A 23052-nucleotide genomic window follows, 5' to 3' on the forward strand; every position below is an offset into this window, starting at 1 on the left:
AATAAAAACGTTCTAGTGATTTGTAAGGGTTGTGTCCCTTACCCTAGGTCTACGTACTTAAGTCTAACAGGTTCTATTGATGATGTGGTATTTCTTCAACAATTGTGAGAAATTTTGTTTTTTGACAAATGGAGCACAGCAGAACAAGTGAACAGATGAAGAATGTCTCACTCAAGTGGAAGAAATCCAAGATCTTAAATAGATGATGAGTGTAAGAACATATTTCTTCCATTTTACACTCAAATATGTTGAATTACAATAAATGTCAATGAGTTATTTGCATAAAATATGTTTTGTATGACTTGATGCCTATTACCTGCATGCGATTAACAGTAATCCCCCTGAAAATTCCATTACATAGTTTTTAATTCTTAAGTTTTTGTATAATCTAATATAATTAACATACATTGTCATACAAAGATGTGGACCTATGTACAAAATATTGGATTAATTTATACATTGACTCTCTGAACTTTTCCCAGTTACTTTGCTTGTTGCAATTGGCTGTTTAACCCATGACAGATACAGTCCTGTGTACCTGTCTGGCATAGACTGTCTGTCATAGAAAAACAACAAAAACAGAAAAAAATGGTTTTTTTTGCTCACTTGTAATAATAAATAGTTCTTGTATTAAGTCAAGTTTCCAGGTGAGCGACTAAGGCTCTTTAGAGCTCATGGTTTTACATGCCTACCTTTCGTAAATTGCGCCAGTCCTATGTTCCCAGTTTTTAGTTTGACTTGCTCGTTTACTTTTGTTTCTGTGTGTTATTTTGGTTATTTCATGTTCTTTGATGTGTGTGTCTGTTTCCCTTGTCTAGTATTACTGCTCATATCTTGGTTTCTTAGATTACTCTTTTTTGATGGATGTATTAATGTGTCTGTTTGTCTGTCTGTGTTACAGTCCACCTGATGTGAGATATCACATTTTTTTTTTGGTTTCACTTGAACTGCAACATTTAATTTAAGGTGTTTCAATGCTCTCATTCATAAACTTCAGAAAAACAACACTTTTCATTATATATTTACATGGTGAAGTCAGCCTCATATCTTGACCTACACTTACAAATTGATGGTAAAGGAAAACTATTGACCAAACTTTATGACAAATGTGATGACTTTTCATTTAAAATTGTCAACTTTTCTTTCATCTGTGGCAACATCCCTTCAGCACCTGCATATGGCGTGTTCATATCACAACTCATATGTTGTGCCAGAGCTTGCTGAGACTACGCAGACTTTTTGTATCGTACTAGAATTCTAACAAATAGGCTTCTGGAGCAGGGTTCTGTTGCTACAAGATTGAAGTCATCACTACAAAATTTTAATGGCCGTCATCATGAACTTGTGGATCATTATGGTGTATCCATCTGCGCCATTAAAACTGATTTGGTCAACGTGTCATAGTTTTCCTTTCCTCTTTTGCCTACCCCAGACTTGACTTTTTATTAGCAACTTGGCGGTGTTTTTAGAAAAGCAGAGGATGCTTACCCTACCAGTGCACCAGGTCCATACTCCCAGTTTTTAGTGGAGTCCGAGTAGCTCATTTGCTTCTGTAACTTTGTATGTATGATTTTAGTTACTTTATGTTCTTTGTTGTATGTGTCTGTTTTCCATGTATGGTCTTTATCCCTGGATTATATTCTTTGATTACTGCTTTAACCTTGGTTCCCTTGATTACTCTTACATATAATAAAAAAATTCTTATTAACTTTAAGGTTAGCCTGATGGTCCAAAAGCAAGGAGATTTTTCTACAATTGTAAAGATGCAAAAGAAAAACTCAGGCACTTATGATCAGGTTGTAGAACATGTCAAAAATTTCCTCCAGCGTCCAGAAACTTCAAAGCAGAAGAAAATCAGAGAAAAACTTACCAAGCTACAGAAAAAACAGGAGAAGATGATTCAAGAAGATGTGGAGAGGCAGTTAAAACAACAAGGGGATAATAAATTCTCATTCCAGGTAAATGTACCACACATGAGAATCAGATGGTTTGCATCATATGATTATCATGTGAATTGAACACCACATGATAATCATATGTTTCAGTTAACATATGATAACAAACATGATTATCATATGTTTTCAAGTCCATATTATCATTCATATGATAATCATATGACTACCATGTGTTAAATATCATATGATTGTCATATGATTATCGTATGATTCAAGCATCTTATGATTATCATATGTGGCACATATGGCTTTGTAACCTTATATAATTAGTCCCATGCTGATAAACAAGGATGATATACTGCACCCATGTGCAAATGACAAGATGTTCACAATACATGATTTCTGAGATCAGAAGTAAGAAAAGACGTTTCTGATAATGTTTTGTTAGGCTTAGTTTAAATCACTTTAAGACAATACAATATAGAACATGAAAAAAACAGTGTAAGCAGCAACAATTTTCTCTTTTATGATACTCTATTCAAAAGTGTTGAGGTACTTCTTTAGATTGATTTTAAATGAGTTGCTAGTGGCTTGGTTACATAAATGTTTTAGTAACTTATTCCACAAGACAGACCCAGAATATATGAATGAATGTCTGAAACGTTCAGTTTTAATTTTTGGGATTATCAAATTTCCTTGTTCAGCATTTCTTGGTGAATAAGGTTTGTTTCTTGAAACATAGTTAAACTTTTCTGATATGTAACTTGGTGCTTCCCCATGGAGAGATTTATAGATTAATAGGTATTTGTGATATTTAATCCTTGTTTCTACTTTCATGACTCCTAAGTAGCAAGGTATGATGTGATACCCTCCGAAAAGACCATTATTTTTAACATTTTGCCATTCCCCTTACATTACAATGTAGGTGGCAGGTATCACTTTAGTAATGTTCCATTTATGCCCATGTTTTAGGAAGAAGTTGAGTTGATACAGAGAAAGTTTTTGAGACATATAACAATGATAATACGAGGAGAAGGCATGGGCAATGATCTGCCTAAACTGTTGGTGTTTGACTTCATTCCTTCAGGTAAGGCACAATAAATGAATGTTTGTACACAGGTTATAGAAAAACACATGAAAATATCTAATACACGAGTACATGTGTATACATTTAGGAAAATGAAGTCAATTACTGGATGGTTTGTTTACAAAATTCATTGGTGTCTACTTTAGTGTCAAAGTATGTTGAAAGTACACAAGAAAAATATGTATAGGCCACACCACTACTTAATTGATTGAATGTTTTATAATTTATTTTTCATCGGCCTGTAGACGCATTGAGCTGTCACACATATTGGATATTAAGCAGTTGAGTTGCATATAAAGTGATCTTCATCGAGAATGTGCTATTGTCAATGCTTATATATTCCGGTGAAACATTAAAAATTCAGTTCTAAATTAGGTTCACCTGAATATAGCTGAAATATTGCTGCTCGGTCGTTAAACCCAAACAATCAATCAATCAATCGAAATTAGGCACATGGTGTTATTATTTTGGTTATTCACATCAGTTTTCTAGAATTCCTATGTCCCGTTACCCGGGGCAAGTGAAATTTGGGTCAGGGAAAGTTCGGTACTTAGTTACACTTTCCTGTTACAAGTTGAAAACTTCATATGCTGTAAGGATTTGTTTTGTTTGGAAAGCAGTCATTGACTGTGGGAAAGTTGATTTTATATGGATCTTTCCTGAGGAAACCTCAATTTCTGAAAAATCCTAAAAAAACTGCACTTTTTTTCTAATAAGACATCTTTTTGTGTTTCAGATCCACCTTCTGAACCACAGCCTGATGATATGGGATCTATGGCCAGTCTCTCTGGGGGATTTAAGTCAAAAGCTCAACCAAAGAAGGCAGCCATTAAGTCAGGACAGGTATTAGAATATAAGTAATACTGACTAAGATGTTTTAACATACAGTAAAATCAGCCTTAAAAGATCCATGGATAAGATTGACACATACTGAATATTACATGTCAAAATCTGTATCGCATGCTGTATCAACCCAAGACTCCTATATCACCCAAGGGACACCAGCCCGTGGGGTAATGCAGGTGGAGGGTTGATTCAGCATGTGATGCAGATTTCGACATGTCATGTTCATTTTATCATATATTTTAACCATACTTCTGTAAAGGGGTGTGATATAGGTTATGCAATATAGGTCTAGGGTGTGATATAGGATATGCAATATTGGTCTAGGGGTGTGATATAGGATATGTGATAATAGGTCTAGAGGTGTGATATAGGATATGCAGTATAGGTCTAGAGGTGTGATATATGGTATGCAATGTAGGTCTAGAGGTGTGATATAGGGTATGCGATATAGGTCTAGAGGTGTGATATAGGGTATGCGATATAGGTCTATAGGTGTGATATAGGCTATGCAATATAGGTCTAGGGGTGTGATATAGGCTATGCAATATAGGTCTAGGGGTGTGATATAGGTTATGCGATAATAGGTCTAGAGGTGTGATATAGGATATGCAATGTAGGTCTAGAGGTGTGATATAGGGTATGTGATGTAGGTCTACTACAGGGGTGTGATATAAGGTTTGTGATATAGGGCAGAAGATAAAGGGTTTAAACAAACTCTTATCTATATGATATATGTATAAATTAGGCATATGGAGAAACGCAACAAATGCACAGTCGTATAATTTCTATGAAAATAGTAACTACTTACAGAGATCACCAAAAGGTTTTTAAGAAGTGTAAACACACGTTCAAGTAAGCTCTGAAAGGCCGCAATAACAAAAGTAATAAAATCTACAGTAACAGAATAATTAGGCCAAATAAAATTATACCTCTGTTTTCCGTTACCTGACGGACTGTGGAATTTCACTCCCGACTGAATTTTGTATTTCGACTGACCGGAAATTTTTAGCACCGGTCCGTCTTTTTTTCATATGTGACTACTACCGGTTTCCTGTTTTCAGATTATTCTAAAAAAAATGACTGCCCACATGTCAGAATCATTTTATGATCCATTGTTAAAATAAATTTGTTATGAAATGACAGTTATTAAAACCAGTGTACTTTACTCTCATATGTATCCCTTAAACACATTTCACCATTGACTATTGAATTGTGTTAATTGCCATTAGGATGATTTGGTTATTGATGCTTTAAAAAAAAAATCCCTACCTACCTACCCATTTTTTTCTGGCATTTAACAGGAAACAGAGGTATAATTCTATTTGGCCAGATGACCGCTGACCAATCTGATCTGTTAGGTAAAATGACACATGATCTGTTTTAAATAAAAGAAATGTAAAATAAAGTATGAATTTATGTTTAAATCTATTACATTATGTAAATATGTTTAAAATTGACAAAGAAAACAAGAAAAACTGTAAAATACATTGTGATGCAATCACCAGTTAAATGGATCGGTTTGACAGATCGATGACTGACCGGAAACTAATCGGTGATCGATGACCGATCACAATTTTTGTTGCACGGATCGGTTCAGGTACTGTAATTTTAGGGGTAAATGTGTTACCATGGTTACATGACCTTTAACCTGTTTTATATAATGATGATTGATTTTGAATTTTCTTGAACACTGCTTGTATTGTAGAAGGAAGAATGGCGGAATGAAAAGTTCTGTGTCAAACTATTATGTGAAGATGAACAGGTATATAATATAGTGTATAGGGAGAAAGAAAAACAAATGTGAAAGTTAATAGCAGTGATTAAGGTCTCTTTAAAGCAAAAAAAAAAGATCCTAGACTATCAACCCAATTTTTCAACCCTCCCCCAAAATTTAAAAAAAAAATTTTCCCAATTTACTGGTCAGTTCCTTTCCAAATTTGCCGCTCTTTTCACTTGAATTGATAAAAAATGAAAAATGAATTTGTCTGTTCACCTCTAGTTTTGAAAAATGTTGAATGAGAATCTAGGAATTATGATGGCCTTGTATGGACTATTAAGTGTAAGTCCTTTTAAGAATCAGGAAAAATGGTAAAATTCAGAAACATGCATGTAAAAAACTCATTGATCTGTCACAAGAGTCTGGAAATTTTGACAGCCCATGTTGGTCATTTTATCAAACTTCAGCAGACATCTGTGTCAGTCTTTTACATGCTCAGATCAAAAACAAGCTTTAAAAAACTTTTTTTTTTATGTGGTTATTTTAAGATAAATATTGGAATTTGGGTAATTTCATCACATACTCTGTCTGTTACAAAATATCTGAACTAGTGAACGAATTTAGTTTCTATCACACGTGGGCATTCTAACAAAAAAAAAAAAAAATTGTAAACAAAACATTGTATCTCTCAGACTTTTTCTTCAAAAAGGTAAACAGCCGAAAACTTCTCTGAGTGATAAAAAAAGATTGATTATATATAAAAAGAAAATTGCGAAAACATTTTATAATGATTTAAATGGTCTGGTGACTTCTGTGTTAAAAGATTCAATTGACGATTCATAAAAGAAAATCATGAATACATTTTGTATATTGATTTAAATGGTCTGTTGTCTTCTGTCTTATCAAAAGATTCATTCGAAAAATTAATAATTACAAACTACGACCGATTTGTGGTTTCAGTACCATATACTTTCACTACCTCTGAAAGATCGGCGGGAAAATGATAGACTTGTCAATCATTTCTTAATAAATCAAGTAATAAATGTATGAAAATTCTCTGAGTCACTTCAATTAATTTGTATACACAAGTGTACCGTTAATTCAATTATGCAATCAACTAATTAGTTACAGGAAAATCACAGTCACAGGTGGCTGCACATGAGCTATTAATTTCCAATAAACAATTAGGAGACATGCAGACAGGATTTTTATACACTAATAAAATCTTGCAGACTGTAACTTATAAGGGTTGACAATTTTTTATGTCCGATTTTGGAAAATGGTCGTCAGTCATTTGCAAAATTTGTCGGTCAGTGACCAGCATTTTTTACCATTTCCGAACCCTTGATCTGACAGTATAATTTCACTCAAGGATAATTTTTCTATTTGAAAAGATCACTCTTTGATCTTTGCATCACTGGATTTGTTCAGAAAGGAGTAGGTTCAGAAAATATCAAAATCAGCCCCCAAAACAAAAGTGTTTTTAATGAATTTGAAAATTGCAGAATTCACTAGTTGAATGTGTGACTTTTTAAAAGGCATAGTTTCATTGCTGTTGATGCATGTATTGCTCTAAAATTGTAGATGAAAATAAGGCCAAATTGTGTAAAGATATCTTTATTTCATGATACATTTTTTATGTAGAAAATATAGAGCGAATTTGTCAAACTCTTTGATATTTATACAAAAAACAGCCTTCTGTACCATCACAACTCCTAACAAATGAATTTGTTGTTCATAGCTTTTGCTCTTTATTTTTGGACTAAAAAAATGCCACTCTCATTTTTGTGAAAATTCTATGAAAACTCTTTAGAAGCAGAGTTTTGTGTCCTCCTGGTGACTAAATTATGACAAAACAGCTTGTATTTTTTATATATTAGTACTGTAATTTTACAACGATCAAACAGAAAATTTCAAATCCTATAGTAAGTTGAAACTTCGGTAAAATAGTAGGCCTGAAAATAATGTTAGTGAATTTACCCTTTTTTCAATAGAATGTTAGAAAAAATAAATTTTTCACTGAGTTTTCTAACATTCTATTGAAAAAGGGGGTATTAGTTCACTTACACTATGGTCAATAAATAAAATAGCATGTACATGAGCATTACATTGCCATCAATATCATCCCTTTTACTTAAAAGTTCAAATTAGAATATTATTGAATGGACTAGAAATCTATGTTTTGTGCCTTTAAAAGTGGATAGAAACAAATGTTTTCAAAATTTATGGAAAGCAAATTTCAGTTTTTTTTTTAAACCTTTGAAAATATATATGTTTCAATTTTTATATGAAAGTTATGATCAATTTTACATTTTATCCTGTTTGTGAAATTGTCCACAATTTGTGAAAAAGTCCACTGTTTGTGAAATCGTCCACTGTTTGTTAAATTGTCCACTATTTGTGAAATTGTCCACTGTTCGTGAAATCATGTACTGTTTCCTATACCTGTGTCTCTTCTTACCGTGAAAGTACTTTAATTCTCATGGATTATGGAAATGGCACAAGTTCATGGATTCTTGAATTCCTGGTTTTGTGGTTTGCAGGATATGCATCAAGGGAAATCCTCATTTCGTTGGAAACTAAATTTTGTGGTTTGGTCTATCCACAAAAACCACGAAAATTGGTACCCCACATATAATAATACTTTTACAGTATTTCTAACCACCAAAAAAGCTAAAGATAAAATCATATTTATTTCCATATTTATAGGGTTGGCATGTACAAGGTGAACCGTTGAGTTTAGCTAACCTCAGGAGGGATGAGACGATAAAAGTTCTTAGTAATGCCTCACCGTATCTTGCCAGATTGTATGCTATACTGAAACAGAGTTCCGTGCTGCTTAACTGTTTAAACAATTCTCTGAAAGCTGAAAGTTTCATGGACTTCATACGGAAGGTATTCGTAATGTTTTTTTTCTACCTTGTATGCTACAAACACATGCATGTACATGTATGTAGTTAAATGAATGTGAAAGGTCAAAGTAAATGCAAGGACATTCAAAAGTGTCTTGTTTAGGTATGAAAGAGTAATCAAGGGAACCAAGATTCTAGCAGAAATCAAAAGAATGTAATCCAGGGACAAAGACCAGACATGGAAAACAGACATACACAACAAAGAACATAAAGTAACTAAAATAATACAAACAAAGAAACAAAAGTAAATGAGCAAAGACTCCACTAAAAACTGGGAGTATGGACCAGGTGCATTGATAGGGTAAGTGTCGTCTGCTTTTCTAGAAACACCTGCTCGAGTATATAAAAACCAGTTTCATTAAAGAAATGTTTTAAAATGACACAACAGAGAAATATTTCATGAATCATATAAAGCAAGCATTTGATTATGTATAAAGTGAAAGGTAAGGATCAAAGTTTAAAATTGAAAGTTGTGAACAGGCCTCATAGATAAAAATGTACATGAACAATTATTGCAAAACTTATGACAGCAGAGATATTAAGTCCACTGCTTTTGATTGGAACCTCCTGATATTTCATGAAAATATCAGCAATCTCCTGTCTTCATGCCTGTGTCAATGTGAGAGATATAGCCACATTCACAGACATTTCTCCCGTCTTATTTGAATTTTCAAATTTGATACTTGAAATCTTAATAAATAACTTCAATTTCATGAAAACATAAACATGGCAAAACAACTTTTTTGGGAAATTATGGAAGGGAGATTGCCCGCTTCAGAATTTTTTTATGGTTAGAACATATGTGTTTACTGATAGAAAACAAAAAATTCAGAATGAAAAAAATGTAATCAATGAAGTCTGAATACTGTAAAAGTACTAGTATTCGTGGGGTAACAATATTCATGGTTTTCATGGGGGAGCCACACCATGAAATTTGGCTCCCAATGAAAAGGTGATTCCAATTATTGTATATACTGAAAAACTCACTTCCACGCTTTCAAGAATCCACAAAGTTGTGTATATTTTCTGATCATGAAAATTGGTATCCACAAATTTACAAAAAGTACTTTCACAGTAATTGTGTCAATTGTATGGAAATAACATCTGAATTTTATTTCAAATCCTCTACTGGTCCCAACCACTTTAATTGTATTGATAAAATTTTAATCAGAATGAATGAATGTACACAATATTTTTTTTCTAAATTATTCTTCAGGAGGGAATAGAGACAAAGAATTTGAATGATGCCTATAAAACAATACAGACTGTTCTTGTTGACCATACTGATCAGGAGACTTTTACAGGCCAGCTTAGCAGGTCAGTACAATGAAAGTATAATTCTTCATGGGCTACCAATTTTCGTGGTTTTCATGGGTTTGGTAAATCAGGAAATTCGGACCCAACGAAAAGGAAAACTTCCATACATTTGTATGATGGAGTTTTCCATTCATGAACACAAGAATCTACGAACTGATGTTTTTTTTTCCCTTAACCAGGAATAAAACAATTTTCACAGTAATATGGATAAAGCATAAACAATATCCTACAAATGAAGAAGCCCTTTTAAGAACATGAATGGGTCAAAACTGCACTGTCGAAAGTAAATATTTTCGAAATTTTGTATGTATCTAAGAAGTTTTTGTATAAACTTCTAATGCAGATGCACAGTGTATGTTATATGAAATCTTGCATATTCCCATTGGTGGAGACATTTTTTTATCAACATTACAACATAGTTGTGCAATTTCACCTTTAAGTCAAATGTTATTTAAGTAGCTGTCTTTGTAAGAATCATTCGAAGTCTGAAAATGCGATACACCCCAAAGAAGGCTTTTTATTTTTGTAATTTATTTGTTTTAGGGGTCTATATTATGAAATGTGTAATTATTCATTCCTATCTGCCTGCTCTTAATAAATAATTAACATTTTAGAATTCATTGTATTTGAGTGTCATTTATGGAGTCATCTCCCTTAATTTTGAAACCTACAGTGCATTCTACATAATTTTTATCTCCTAAGAACGCAGGTTATATGAAAAACCGAATTTAATTTCTGTTTACTATGGCAATTCAATCAATATATCAAAAATAAAAATATGTAGGCTTATCACCCATAAATCACATTTTGCATGAATCTTAGCTGGAGTGCTACTTAATCACAAAGTTATCTCCCTTAAAGGCATGGTCTAAAATCATATGCCAGAGAATGTCAATTTTGGTATTCTCTAAGCCAATATACTTATTTTCATGATCAATTTATTAACTCTAATTTCTAGAGTGATAGAAAATTGTGAAAATAAATAGAATTGAATGAGTGAACAGATCTTGCTCCCTCAAGTGTCGAAAGTAAAACTGAATAAATGCAGTTTACCTTTCAGTTTTTGCAAGTTGTTTGACCGATTTCTTTCTAGGATTCCCTTTGAAAGTTTTAGCCCCACTCAACAAGTTGGTGGTCCCTGGAATCACCTTGTTCATCCATTCATTACTGTGAAAGTACTTTAATTCATGGATACCAGTTTATATGGATCAGGGAAGAAACACAAGATGGTGGATTCTTGAATTTGTGGTTTTAATGTTTTCAGTATACACATCAATGGGAATCTTTAATTCGTTGGGAGCCAAATTATGTGGTTTGGTACCCCATGAACAATAGTACTTTCACAGTAATCTAAATTTTCATCATAAAAATCTTGGCTTGTACTGGCAAGATTGATTTCAAATTTGGTATGCTGCTTTGTATGGATGGGACGTATGTTGTAACATATATTGTTTCCTGTTTGATATCAACTTCTGTTTAACGTTTCTTTGCCATTTTTCACTCTATTGTAAACATACTAATTTTTGCTTTTTTTTGTGGTGGACAGAAAATTGGAAAAAAAAATTTTAACGTTATATAAAATGCTAATTATTTTATTGAAACATGAAAATTGATATTTGCTAGTATGTTCACTTGACAGAATCAGTGAAAATTAGCAACCATGAAAATTAATTACTTTACTGTATGTCTATATATGCTTTATAAATGGGGTGTACATAAAAAATAATTAACTAAACTTGATTTGAATTAAACTTTCTACCTCTATACCAGATGTTACCAACAAACAGGAAAAATATCCTGGCTGTGTGCAAAACATCATAACAAAACAGGTATCACCTTATTACCTGCTGGTACCATTAACATCCATGGTGGAACAGGGCACCTGTTGTATGAAGAAGATATCCTGATGGGAGAATACTTATCATACAGTCCAGGGTACCAGAAATTCAAGGGAGGTCAGACTCTTTTGACTAAGAAATCTAAGAACAGATTGCTAAAGAGAGATAGTACAGTAAAAGAGTTTAGGGCACAGGATCTACCAGTGGTGAAGGATGATCAAGCTAAAATAAACCAGTCCACTAAAAAGGAGGAGAAATCTAATGTCAAGGGTAAGGAGTTGAAGATAAAATTTCACTTTTTGACATCACAAGCTACATTTTTGACCTGGTTGCACTCATGCAATTTGTAACAAATAGGCTTATAGAATGGTAAATGTTGGACAAGCTGGGAACATAATTTTGTAACATTTTTCTCAGCAACTGTAAATCACATCCACTAGATATTTGGTACCCAATTTCAGTATGGGGTCCCATATTGTGGGATTGATTTCAGCTAGGTCTGTTGCACTTCTACTTCCTGTTTAGCAGCTTGGTGAATTTTTCAACTTTATGGCAACACAACCTTTTGTCTGACAAATTTTCATTCATCAAGTTATTATTGAGAAAAACCATTGTTCACCATATCATAGTTTTCTTCTTTTGTCTACCCCATACCCCATGGGTGAGATTTAATGAGCAAACTGTCAGGTGTTTCTAGAAAAGCAGAAGAAAAAGGAACAGATCTGGTGAAATGCAACAAATGCACCATCTTATAACCCCTATTAAAATAGTTATGTTTATATACCCTACAGCTGCATCTCGTGCATGCTCCCAGTTTTTAGTGGAGTCCTGGTTGCTCATTTATTTTTAGCAAAGTTGCAACAAAAGTTGAAACAGCTTTTGATTTGTGATGGTGGGTGAGCGTTGTCAACATTGATTTCTGGACAATAAAAAAATAAACTTTTGGTCAAGGTCAAGGCCAATTATGCAAAAAAAAAAAAAAAAAATTTTTGCATAAAAATTATGATTCCAGGTGATAACTTAAGAAGTTTACATATAATTGAAATGGAACTCTGAGATATATTTAACATACCAGATAAATGAAAACACTATTGATTTTTCATGAATTTTGTTTGCAGTCAAGGTCACAGTTGTGAAGAAGCTTAATTTTTTTTCTGTGAAAATTAAGTTTCTGGAAGATAACTCCAAATGATTGCAATGACTCAAATGAAACTTTGGAATAATTTTATATACTGGATATGTGAGAACCCTATTGAATTAAAATATCTTAAATATTTCTTTATCTAAAGTGGGGACACAATTTGGCTTATGCAATATGGTGCATTTGTTTTTTTTTTGTTTTTTTGTTTTTTTTGTTTTTTTATTTATGTTATTTTGGTTAATTTTTGTTCTCTGTTTGTGAATTTTCTTGGGAAATGCTGGTTCCCTTTATTTCCTTTTCTTAGAACTACATCTAATAAAAAGGAACTACATGTAATAAAAAGCAAAGGTAACATATCAGGTATAAGGAACCTGTACTTTAACAATACACACCTGATACTTGTACTTGTAATACAAAAAGGAACTGACCAGATGAAAATTTTAATATGCTGTAAGGATCAATTAATTGCAAATACAAAATTGTGTGAAAGAGTAATCAAGGGAACCAAGGTTTTAGGGGAAATCAAAAGAATGTAATCCAGGGACAAAGACCAGACATGGAAAACAGATATACACAAAAAAGAACATAAAGTAACTAAAATCATACATACAAAGTAACAAAAGCAAATGAGCAACTTGGACTCCACTAAAAACTGGGAGCATGGACCAGGTGCACCGGAAGGGGTAAAATGGATTATTGTTTATACATGAAGTACAATCTTTCTTCATAGCGGAGAGGTGATTTTTTTTGTAATGCTGCCAATAGAATTTTTGAATTGATATTAGTGTTTCATAACATAAAAAATAAAAGAAATAAATCATGCTCAGAAAAAACATACAAACTTAATAACATGGGAGCACAGTTTATGGTCTGTTGAAGATGAATTGACAGTTTATTCATCTTAGAAGTGTCAGAGATACAGAAAGCGAAGGCAAGTTGAATAATAGGGGAAATGTAAGTTATCTCCCTTTGATAATGAAATTACAATGTATTTCATATAATTTATTATAGCTACTGATACTTAAAAATAGAATCAATGTCATTTCTGCATTTCAGATAACATTTTGAATAAGATTTCATTGAAAGACTTGTTTTTTTTCTCTTGTGATTCACCCACTGGCTAATATCTACTGAGAACAATACTAAATTTATACCGTTGAACTGCTCTACATTCTCAGTTTATATTCAATCTTCCTATTTCATTTTAAGGATCACAAGCAACACCAGTAGCATCCCAGCCAATACTTGCTCAGGGTAAGGCAGATGAGAAACCAGCAAACAAGCAGTTAAAGCAAAGTCAAGAACAAGCTTCCAAAACAAGCAATACCCAGAATACTAATACTTCAATTCCTGTTTCAAAACAAAGCAACTCTGATACAAATGCATTATCAGTAAATAAGAATAATTCAGGTTGGTTTGTATTTTATGAATGAAAACAAGTTGTAGGTTTGGGATGTCATTCCGTCATATTTCATACGAAGGTTAGATGTAGATGTGCCTGGTGGAATATAGATATTTTCTGATTCGTACAAAGGGAGATAATCCAACTTGAGGGTGTAGGTGAGGGGGTAAACTGTTTTACTTGTCTCCATTATTGTGGTCATTCTATTGTCATACGATATTTTGATCCCACGAAATATTGACCTGGGTTAAAATATCATAGTGTAATTTGACTCCACTTATGATAATTCAACACAAATTTTTTTCATAAAAAAATTTTCAGCTACTACTGACATGCTGTTTATGTTGTATACAAAGTTTCATATTGTTATACTGTATCTTGGGGTGTGTCTTTGTACTCATATGACATCTATTTCCCATTTGCCAAAAAAGCTCCATATTTCGTATTCTCTTTAATATTTTATTTTATAGATTTTGCAGTAACACAGCAGACTCCCAAGAAAACTGGAAGTAGTACATCAAGTGAAGGAAGTAAAAATTCTACTTTAAAAAAGAATGCTAAACAAGAGCCTGATGTCAAAGGGTCCAAGGGATGTATAATCATGTGAATGTCAAGGCCCAGACAGATAGCCTGTCTTCTATTGTGAAAATTGTTGTTTACTCAAAATTAAAATAATGAAAATTTGCCATGTGTAACCTTAACAGTACTGATGAAGGGTTTTTCTCAAAATATATTTTTTTACTATAATGACAAAAGTACAGTAATTATTTAAAACACAGTATTCATCATGATCTGGACAAGTACCTTATATACAGTACCTGAACCGATCTGTACAACAAAAATTGTGACCGGTCATCGATCAGTTTCTGATCAGTCATCGATCCGTAAAACCGATCCATTTTACTGGTGATGGCATTACATGACCACAGAGCGGTCACTGTATTTTACAGTTTTTATTGTTTTCTTTGTCAATTTTACACATATTTACATTATGTAATAGATTTAAACATCAATTTATACTTTTATTTTACATTTCTTTTATTTAAAACTGATCTTACGTCATTTTACATAATAAAACTATGATCAGATCAGTCACCGGTCATCGGTCATCGATCAGTCAGCGATCAATCAGTCAATAGTCATTGATCCGTCAAATCGTTGCACGGATCAGTTCAAGGACTGTATGTCGATGTATGGTATCCATCTGGATTTTAACAATAACATCAGTTAGATAGAGTTTTATTATAGTTAACGCATCAAAGCCTTTTTTCACTGATAATGCTGTATAAAAATATGAATGTTTAATTTGTACATTGGTTCTGCAGTGGTGGATCCAGTGGAGGATGCAGGGGTTTGGTAACACCCCTTTCATTAGAAAATTTGTCATTTTCATGTGTAAAATGTACAAAAAACAGGCAAATATTGTCTTAGCACCTCCACCCATTTTCTGAGAAATGTCAGCTTAGTGAGTGGCACCACCCCCCCCCCTTTTCAAAGTGACTTGATTCAGCTCTGTTCTTACCATTCTGTGGTTTATACAGAGCTAGGGTAAGGTATAGAGATTCTCTTTTAGTAATGAATGGTATACATTATTACTCCACTTGAGATAGTGAAATTAAGCTTTAGCGAACATGTTAATTTTCGGGAAGGGAGAAGTAATTTAGAAGAGGCTGTATTAAAAAAGCTTTCTCCCATGAAACATGTAGAAAACAAGAAATATATATAAAATGGTGGGAAATTTAATCACTGCCCAGTGCTTAAAAGGTCACAGGCACTTTTTATCATTTTGAAAAGTGGGCATGATTCCCTCTAAATGGGATGTAGAATAGATTAGAATAGTATATTCAATATTTATGAACTGAAGTATTTGAGTTGGTACTATTAATGTAACTAAGTAAGTACTTTTCCATCTTAGAATTGGGCAAAATAACCATCAAAGTGTTTGTAAAGGATGCCTTTATAACATATTGATAGGTCAAATTAAGTTGAAATGCACTATGGAAAAATGGCGGGAAAACTTCCTCACTTTTCTCCTTTATAGGCAGTAAAATATGTCTACGTCATAGATGCATCAGGATAAATTCAAATAACTTTTCTGTTGTTTTCTTAATGTATTGAATATATCTGAGGCAAAAAGACCAAATTGAGATGTGCCACCCATTGCCTGATTCTTACACAGAATGGTACTTCAATAGTTTAGGAAATATTTTATACATGTAGCGTAGGTTAGCATCCAGTCTCTTGCTATTGGGTTTTAATTAGTGCTGAAAGGTCATCTAATCCATTGATTTTAGTGTAGTAAAAAAGTTGCCATTTTGTCAATAAAAAGAAGATTGATGCTTCCCCCCATAATGTTACATTTGTGTTGATTTTTTTCACTTTGATATTTATGTTACTGAGATTTTTGTTGTGATACATTACACATAAACGCCTCCTTTAATATGGACACAAATACTCCTGTCTTGTGCAATTTTTAATTCATTATAGCCTTACATATATTTTTTCCATTGTTCTTTTTCCTTTAGTATATAGGCTATTTTATATGATTTGCAAAGCTAAATATATAATGCATTTTGTTATTATTTCATTTTATGTGAGATCACAAGATACAATTCTTTTCTCAGGAAGACAACTGTTCAAATAATCTCCCCTTCAGCAGCCATTTTGAAAACTGATAATTGAATGAGAAAGTTTCCATTTGAAAATTACTATTTGCTCAATGAAAATTTGTACAAAAGATGATTCAATACATGTAGCTTTTGCAGTACATGTATATAAAGATGATACTTTCTTCATTACTTTGTTAATATTGTTTTCAGCTGTCATCTTTTGTGCCATAAAGCCATTAGCATTTATGTATCGTGCGTTAAAACGCACACTAAGAGCGTTCATTTATTGTGTGTTTTGTCTGTGTTTCGCATGCATTGAAGTATAATTGTGCGTGCAGGAAACCTGAATTGCGGTTTGGAGTTGGGTGTTTAAAAATGGCAGCAAAATCGTGTGTCAAGAGTGCTTAGTTTATCTCCATAAAAATTTTGTCCAATATAAATTGTATGTCCACATTGGCCCTCTTTTTTTTCAATATACCAAGCAGACCAACTATGCCAAGTTTTGGTAGGTAGAGCTTTTATTCTACCTTTTTGTCAAAATTGAAAAATAATTTTAATCAAAACTATTTTTGTTCAGAATCAACAATATTTTATCTCTCGATTAACTACTTCGATGATTGTATTTTTTCTTCAGTCTGTAATTTTACTATACCGGTAAATGTACATAATAAGTATCTTGCATGCTCATTTTGTGTTTCTTTAAATAAATATCATGTCTAAAAATTGTTTTGCATAATAAAGCACAGCTGTGATTTTTATAGTGTGGACAGGCATAGAATGATATCTTTAAAAGTTTGTTTATATTTAGAACTTTTTTACTCTACATTTACTGTATGACGCATTTACATATTTTTTTTTTGTTATCTGACTGGATTGTTAATTTTATTTTTCTTGCTGAAATAAACTCACCATTTTGGCATTTTTACTTCCTTTCGCCACTACTATTTCCAAGATCATCTTCAATAATAACCCCCCCCCCCACCCCCCGAAGAAAAAAATCACACCATACAAATTAAATTCATTTTATTTTTTTTTCTGATTTAACAAAATTTTCAAATTAATCATTTCAGTTAAAACGAAACTATACCCAATAGTTTTACCAGAAATAAAAATAGATAACCATATGTTGCTCCATTGCCAGCTTTGTAACATAATCTTTGTCAATAGTTCTAATTGGTACTTCATGTCTCTTTTCCCAACTTTTCCCTGTCTTGTTTCTGAAGTCCCTGACTTTTTTTCTATTCATGTATAAAGATGTGTTAGGTAAAGAGAAAGGGTTTCAGACATAGCCTTGTTTGGCCATATTTTTATTTGTTTTATTTAATAATCAATAAATACATGTATTGGTGGTGGGTTTATTTTTACATGATTGTATTCGATTATCACGTGAAAAATCAACATTTTAGCGCGCGAATGAATAGTTATCCGCTGTATTTGGATGGTTTTTGATTATCTTAATATCTCAATTACGTAAATAAGCTCTGGAAAAGGCCTAGAAATGTCGCATGGCCCCATGTTTTGAAATTTGCAAAAGATAACTTGGCTTTCCAACCTTGAAGAGAAATACATAAAACTTCATGATTTTTTTCAAGGTTGATACACAAAGTGCATAGCTAAAAACATGGGTTTGCATTTAAAACTATGGGATTTTTTTACTGAATAGATTCCTTTATTTCCTCATAAATGTGCATCATTAAATTGCCATAATTGACGTAGAAATGACGTCATTAAATTGCTACCGGTCAAAAACATTAAAATCAGTAGTCAAAACAATACAGAACATATGAACAATAGATTAGTGAGAGTAAAATAAATAATTACAATAAAAATCCACTAGTTACAAAGTATTTAACCTTTGGTGGAAGGTGCGTCCAATTCAGAATATAAAGATAATGTGCAAGTTAAAGTACAAGAAAAAAAAAACTAGTTTGTATTACAAAATGAAATTTTCATTAATCTGTTTGTCAGAACAAGAATAGTTTCAATAAGATATACATTTCAGAAATGAAAATGTTTAGGCGGCGTATGAGACGTATTTCCTTATAACCCTGGTTCAAAAGAGTGTCTCGTGAGCAAGGTGGTGTCTTAACAAGTTTGATTATTTGCTATTAGGCTCTGATATACCTATACTACAAAGAAATGTGAACACAATATTCAGAACTACCTGGTATATTACGGCAACAGAAAGGGAAATTTATAGTTTTAAATCGATTCCTTTGTCATATATTATTGTACGGAGATGACTACTGTCGTCAAATACAAGGTGAAGGTCTAAAAATGACAACTACAAAGCTGTATCAGCTTTAATCTCTTTAATTTCTAGTTCTGCTTGATAAATAACCAAAAGCCATTTTCCAAATTTAGAATTGTTAATAAAAGATATTTGTACAATGATAAAATTTTAAGATTACATTCTAAGGAATGATGCTTGCTATACTCAATTAACATCTGACTTAGTATTTACTGTTCCACTGTGTTGAAATATCGGTGATGTCTCGCCATGTAGAAATGAAGTATTGCTTTAGATATAGCAAACATATATTCTTAAGCTTTTGTTTGATGCCGTATATTATTTTACTACCACATCGGACTACATAATAATCAATGCTGGAAAAAAAATATTGATTACACTAAATGAGAATTATGTTTGGATATTTGTAGCTGTCAATCAACTTTCGTTTAAACGCACATTTTTTAAGACATCACTTGCATGACAATGTTTTTTTTAATTGTGATATACGCAACATGTTGCCACAATGAATTCTAGGTTTGAAACTTAAAGATAATTCCAGGCAAGGTGAAATGGTCGACAAACCAGAACTTTAAAGTTATTTGAACGCAAAACCTACTTAACAGAGTTTAATTCAATAAGCAGAGCCAACTTCATGTATGCTTAACAAAGATGGATGTAGTGGCTGTAAAATTTATCATCGAGTAATTCCTCAATCAGTATAATTCAAGTATCTTTGAACCCGTCAATCCTGGCTGTTTTGTTTTAAATATTGTTTGAATAATTTGCAAGAAATAATGTTAATGGACCTGCTAAACGACTTTAGCGTCCGGCAAATCAGCATTTGTTTACATCCAATACGGTGGATATTTATACGATTACATTGTATAACCATAGTTTAACGGGAAATTACGAAGTTCCTTTGTAAACAAATCGCCAAAGAAACCGACATGGTGGATATAAATATGGGATTTTCCCGTAAAGATTGGAAAACACTATTCTGTCTTCAGATTAAATGAACGACAGACAACTCTAGCGGTATGACCCAACAGTTTTAAAGATATCATTTCTATTAGAAAATGGACTGTGTGACGTCGAATATAGTGATACATTGGAATGGATATGAACAATAAAACTATGAACAACTGCAGGTCGAATATTGTACCTTCATTGGATCTACGGTGATGGATTTAGTTTACATTAGATATCTTGTTATCTAGGAAAATGTTAAAGTCCTTTTTAGGTGTTACCTATTGAACGTTTGATAACTCATAAAACATTAGTTATTTTTTTATGCGATAATATAATTAAAAATAGTTACCAATTTTAATTTAACTCTTTGTTTGTCTTTTGTCGGAATTAATAGCACAATCTATTGTGATTTCTTTCTGTCATTTATTTTTTAAAATTATTTTAGAATATTCATGCATAAAAGCGGGCCTGAAATAACTACTCAGCTGGATTGCACTCCTGCATCCGCAAAATATGTCTTGTCTTTGTCCCTGGATTACATTCTTTTGATTACCACTATAACCTTGGTTCCCTCGATTACTCTTTAAAAGGCAGTAAATCAGCATCATTCTAGAACATCTTGAATAATACTTCACCTTCTGTGTCGACGTAAAATTTAAAACTATTTTCTCCAATATAATTTTTCACTTCTAAATTCATCGTTCGATTATCTGGCGAGATAACCGGAACTCTGAAGGAAATTGAAAAACACCGACTCAATTGTGTCCTGCTGCTACAGGGATTCACTGATGATGATATCATAAGATTCAGCATTATATAACGAACCGTTTTTCATCTCTTCAAGCCACACTGACTGTATATCAGAACTAATGTAGACTATTACATAACCAAAAACATAGCATCCTTCGTGTTTCTCTGTCAAGTTGTATATAAGTATGCATGGAAAGTGGTTCTCACAGTTAGTAGAAAACATTTCTTTCCTTATATCAACCTTCTGGAAAACAGTTTGATGAGAATCCTTGAAAAAAATAGTTTCTGACGTAGTTCATGCTTTGCTTGTGAAAATCCTTTGAAAAACGACATTATTTAAATTGGCAAGGTACACATTGCTATGTTAATGCTTTAATGTTTTTGTATTGTTTGTCTATTGTAAATATTCCACGAAATTTACAGGGACAAATATAATTATGTAATATATCTTGTTTATCTTCTGGTAGTAAGATCTGTTTGTGGTTGAAAATCTAAGCTTATAGTTAAATAAACAAAAATATTATTGCAAAAGACTGGATATTTTGGTAATCATATTCTGCTTTAGCTTATACTTATAATGTACTTTGTGATTTCTGTTTCTGAACTTTAGGTCAAGTGTTACAGAACGAATAAAACTATATTTAATTAAATAAAAATAAATTAAAAATCTATATAAATGTTCATGATTGCATTGTTTTATTCTATTAAATTATCAGCAGTATGTGTTACACCGCTTATTGAACAGATGGATCTAATGCTTTTGAGTCCACTGTTATTGACAAATTGATCGTGAGTCTAATAAAAGCCGTTAAACGTATAAGGAAAGGTACTTAAGTAAATATTTTAAATTTGTAGGATAGGGAAAACACCTTCACCTTCCGGCTTAAATACAGTGGTAAATTTATGAATCAATAATAATGCAACATCGAGTGCATGTTCATCAACATACTTCTCCTAGCATATCTATATATTGATGAATTTAATTATTTGCTGTTATAAATTATTCAAATTGATACTTAACTTGGATAAATATAAGAAACAATAAATTAGAATGTTAGATGCATTTACAATTCAGAAAAAAATATAACAATTCTAAGATGTTCTATTAAAACTATTGAGTAATTATAAATTGTCCTATTAGTTTGAATGGATAAAAGCAGCCACGCATCTTATATTCACACAGCTCTGGTAGATACAAACTTTCCACTCATGTCATACATTATCCACCTTTCCCCATTGGTCGCATGCCCATTAACTTTTTAAAATTCCAAATTCTCCATAAAAAAAAAACCGTCCCCATAGAATCATTTTTTCGTATTTTTTGTTATTAAATATTTGCATTATCAAATTAAATTTTATATATTTAAATTCTTTAACTGTTATTTTTTTTATATAAAATTTGATATATTACTTCATATCAATAAATACTTTAACTAATTTCATCACTGCTGTCATAATTCAAAATCTCCACATCCCTCAAACACAACCCAATCCCCAAATATTAAGAATTGCTTAATCAAGATGGAAAGAAACAGTGTAAATAGGAGGCACTATCCTATAATCAGGACAATTGGAAGAGCAGGTCATGCAGAGGGGGAAGCAAATATGATTATCCACGGAAATACAGTTAACACTAATTTTATGGAAATCAGTGAGCCAAGAAAAATAACATGAAAGTGCAAAACCATCTATAAGGGCATATCGCCCAACATTAGTCAATGTTATGCTCCAACCCACGATGCAGATGAGGACTCATTAGCTACTTGCGGAAACAATCGAAAATGAGTGCAAGAGACATAATCATCGTCATGGGAGGTATGAATTAAATGGCAGTCACAGATAACATCAGCTTTGAAGAGATAATGCGAACAAAGGTTTAGGTAATATGAACAAGACCGTGAACGGAGATCTTTTTGCAAGCTTTCGTGCCACATGCAGCCTGGTAATTGGAGAAACCATTTTTTCACATAAGTACTTGCATCTTGCTACGGCTATGTTGTTTTCTCCAGATATGAGAACAGAGAACCAAATAGATCATCAAATAAGTTCAGTCAAAGCATTCAAGATGTTTGAGTAAAGAAAGAGGTGGACAGCATTTGATTACCATTGCCAAAATAAAACTGATGTTAAAGAAACATGAAAAAAAAACGAAAGAAAAACAGACAAACGCCCAAACGATATGACGTCAAAAAACTGAAAAACGAATACAAACAGGCATTATTCAAGGAGGCTCTGTTAACCGTGTCAAAAGTAGAACAGGGAATGCAAGAACAACCATTAGATTGATGACGACCATTTGGAGAGCAGGCAATATCACATTGAAAACCAAAAGCAGG

At 32.5% G+C, this 23052-nt stretch overlaps 1 protein-coding gene across 2 annotated transcripts in view; it reads left to right on the forward strand.

Moving 5' to 3' along the window:
* Window positions 1-17683, forward strand: part of LOC148598160 (uncharacterized) — a 107864-nt gene extending 90181 nt beyond the window's left edge. For both annotated transcript variants that reach the window (XM_088562602.1, XM_088562603.1), the window contains 9 exons: window positions 1716-1958; window positions 2868-2982; window positions 3719-3825; window positions 5534-5590; window positions 8255-8440; window positions 9674-9774; window positions 11545-11882; window positions 13963-14163; window positions 14626-17683. In XM_088562602.1, the coding sequence (XP_088418728.1) occupies window positions 1716-1958; window positions 2868-2982; window positions 3719-3825; window positions 5534-5590; window positions 8255-8440; window positions 9674-9774; window positions 11545-11882; window positions 13963-14163; window positions 14626-14762 (1485 nt within the window). In that variant the 3' untranslated portion in view covers window positions 14763-17683. The remainder of the gene's footprint in view (window positions 1-1715; window positions 1959-2867; window positions 2983-3718; window positions 3826-5533; window positions 5591-8254; window positions 8441-9673; window positions 9775-11544; window positions 11883-13962; window positions 14164-14625) is intronic.
* The last annotated feature ends 5369 nt before the right edge of the window (window positions 17684-23052 follow it).

This window comes from Perna viridis, chromosome 14 (genome assembly GCF_037379345.1).
Source record: "Perna viridis isolate PV_CMFRI_1.1 ecotype Kerala chromosome 14, ASM3737934v1, whole genome shotgun sequence".
NCBI lineage: Eukaryota > Metazoa > Mollusca > Bivalvia > Mytilida > Mytilidae > Perna > Perna viridis.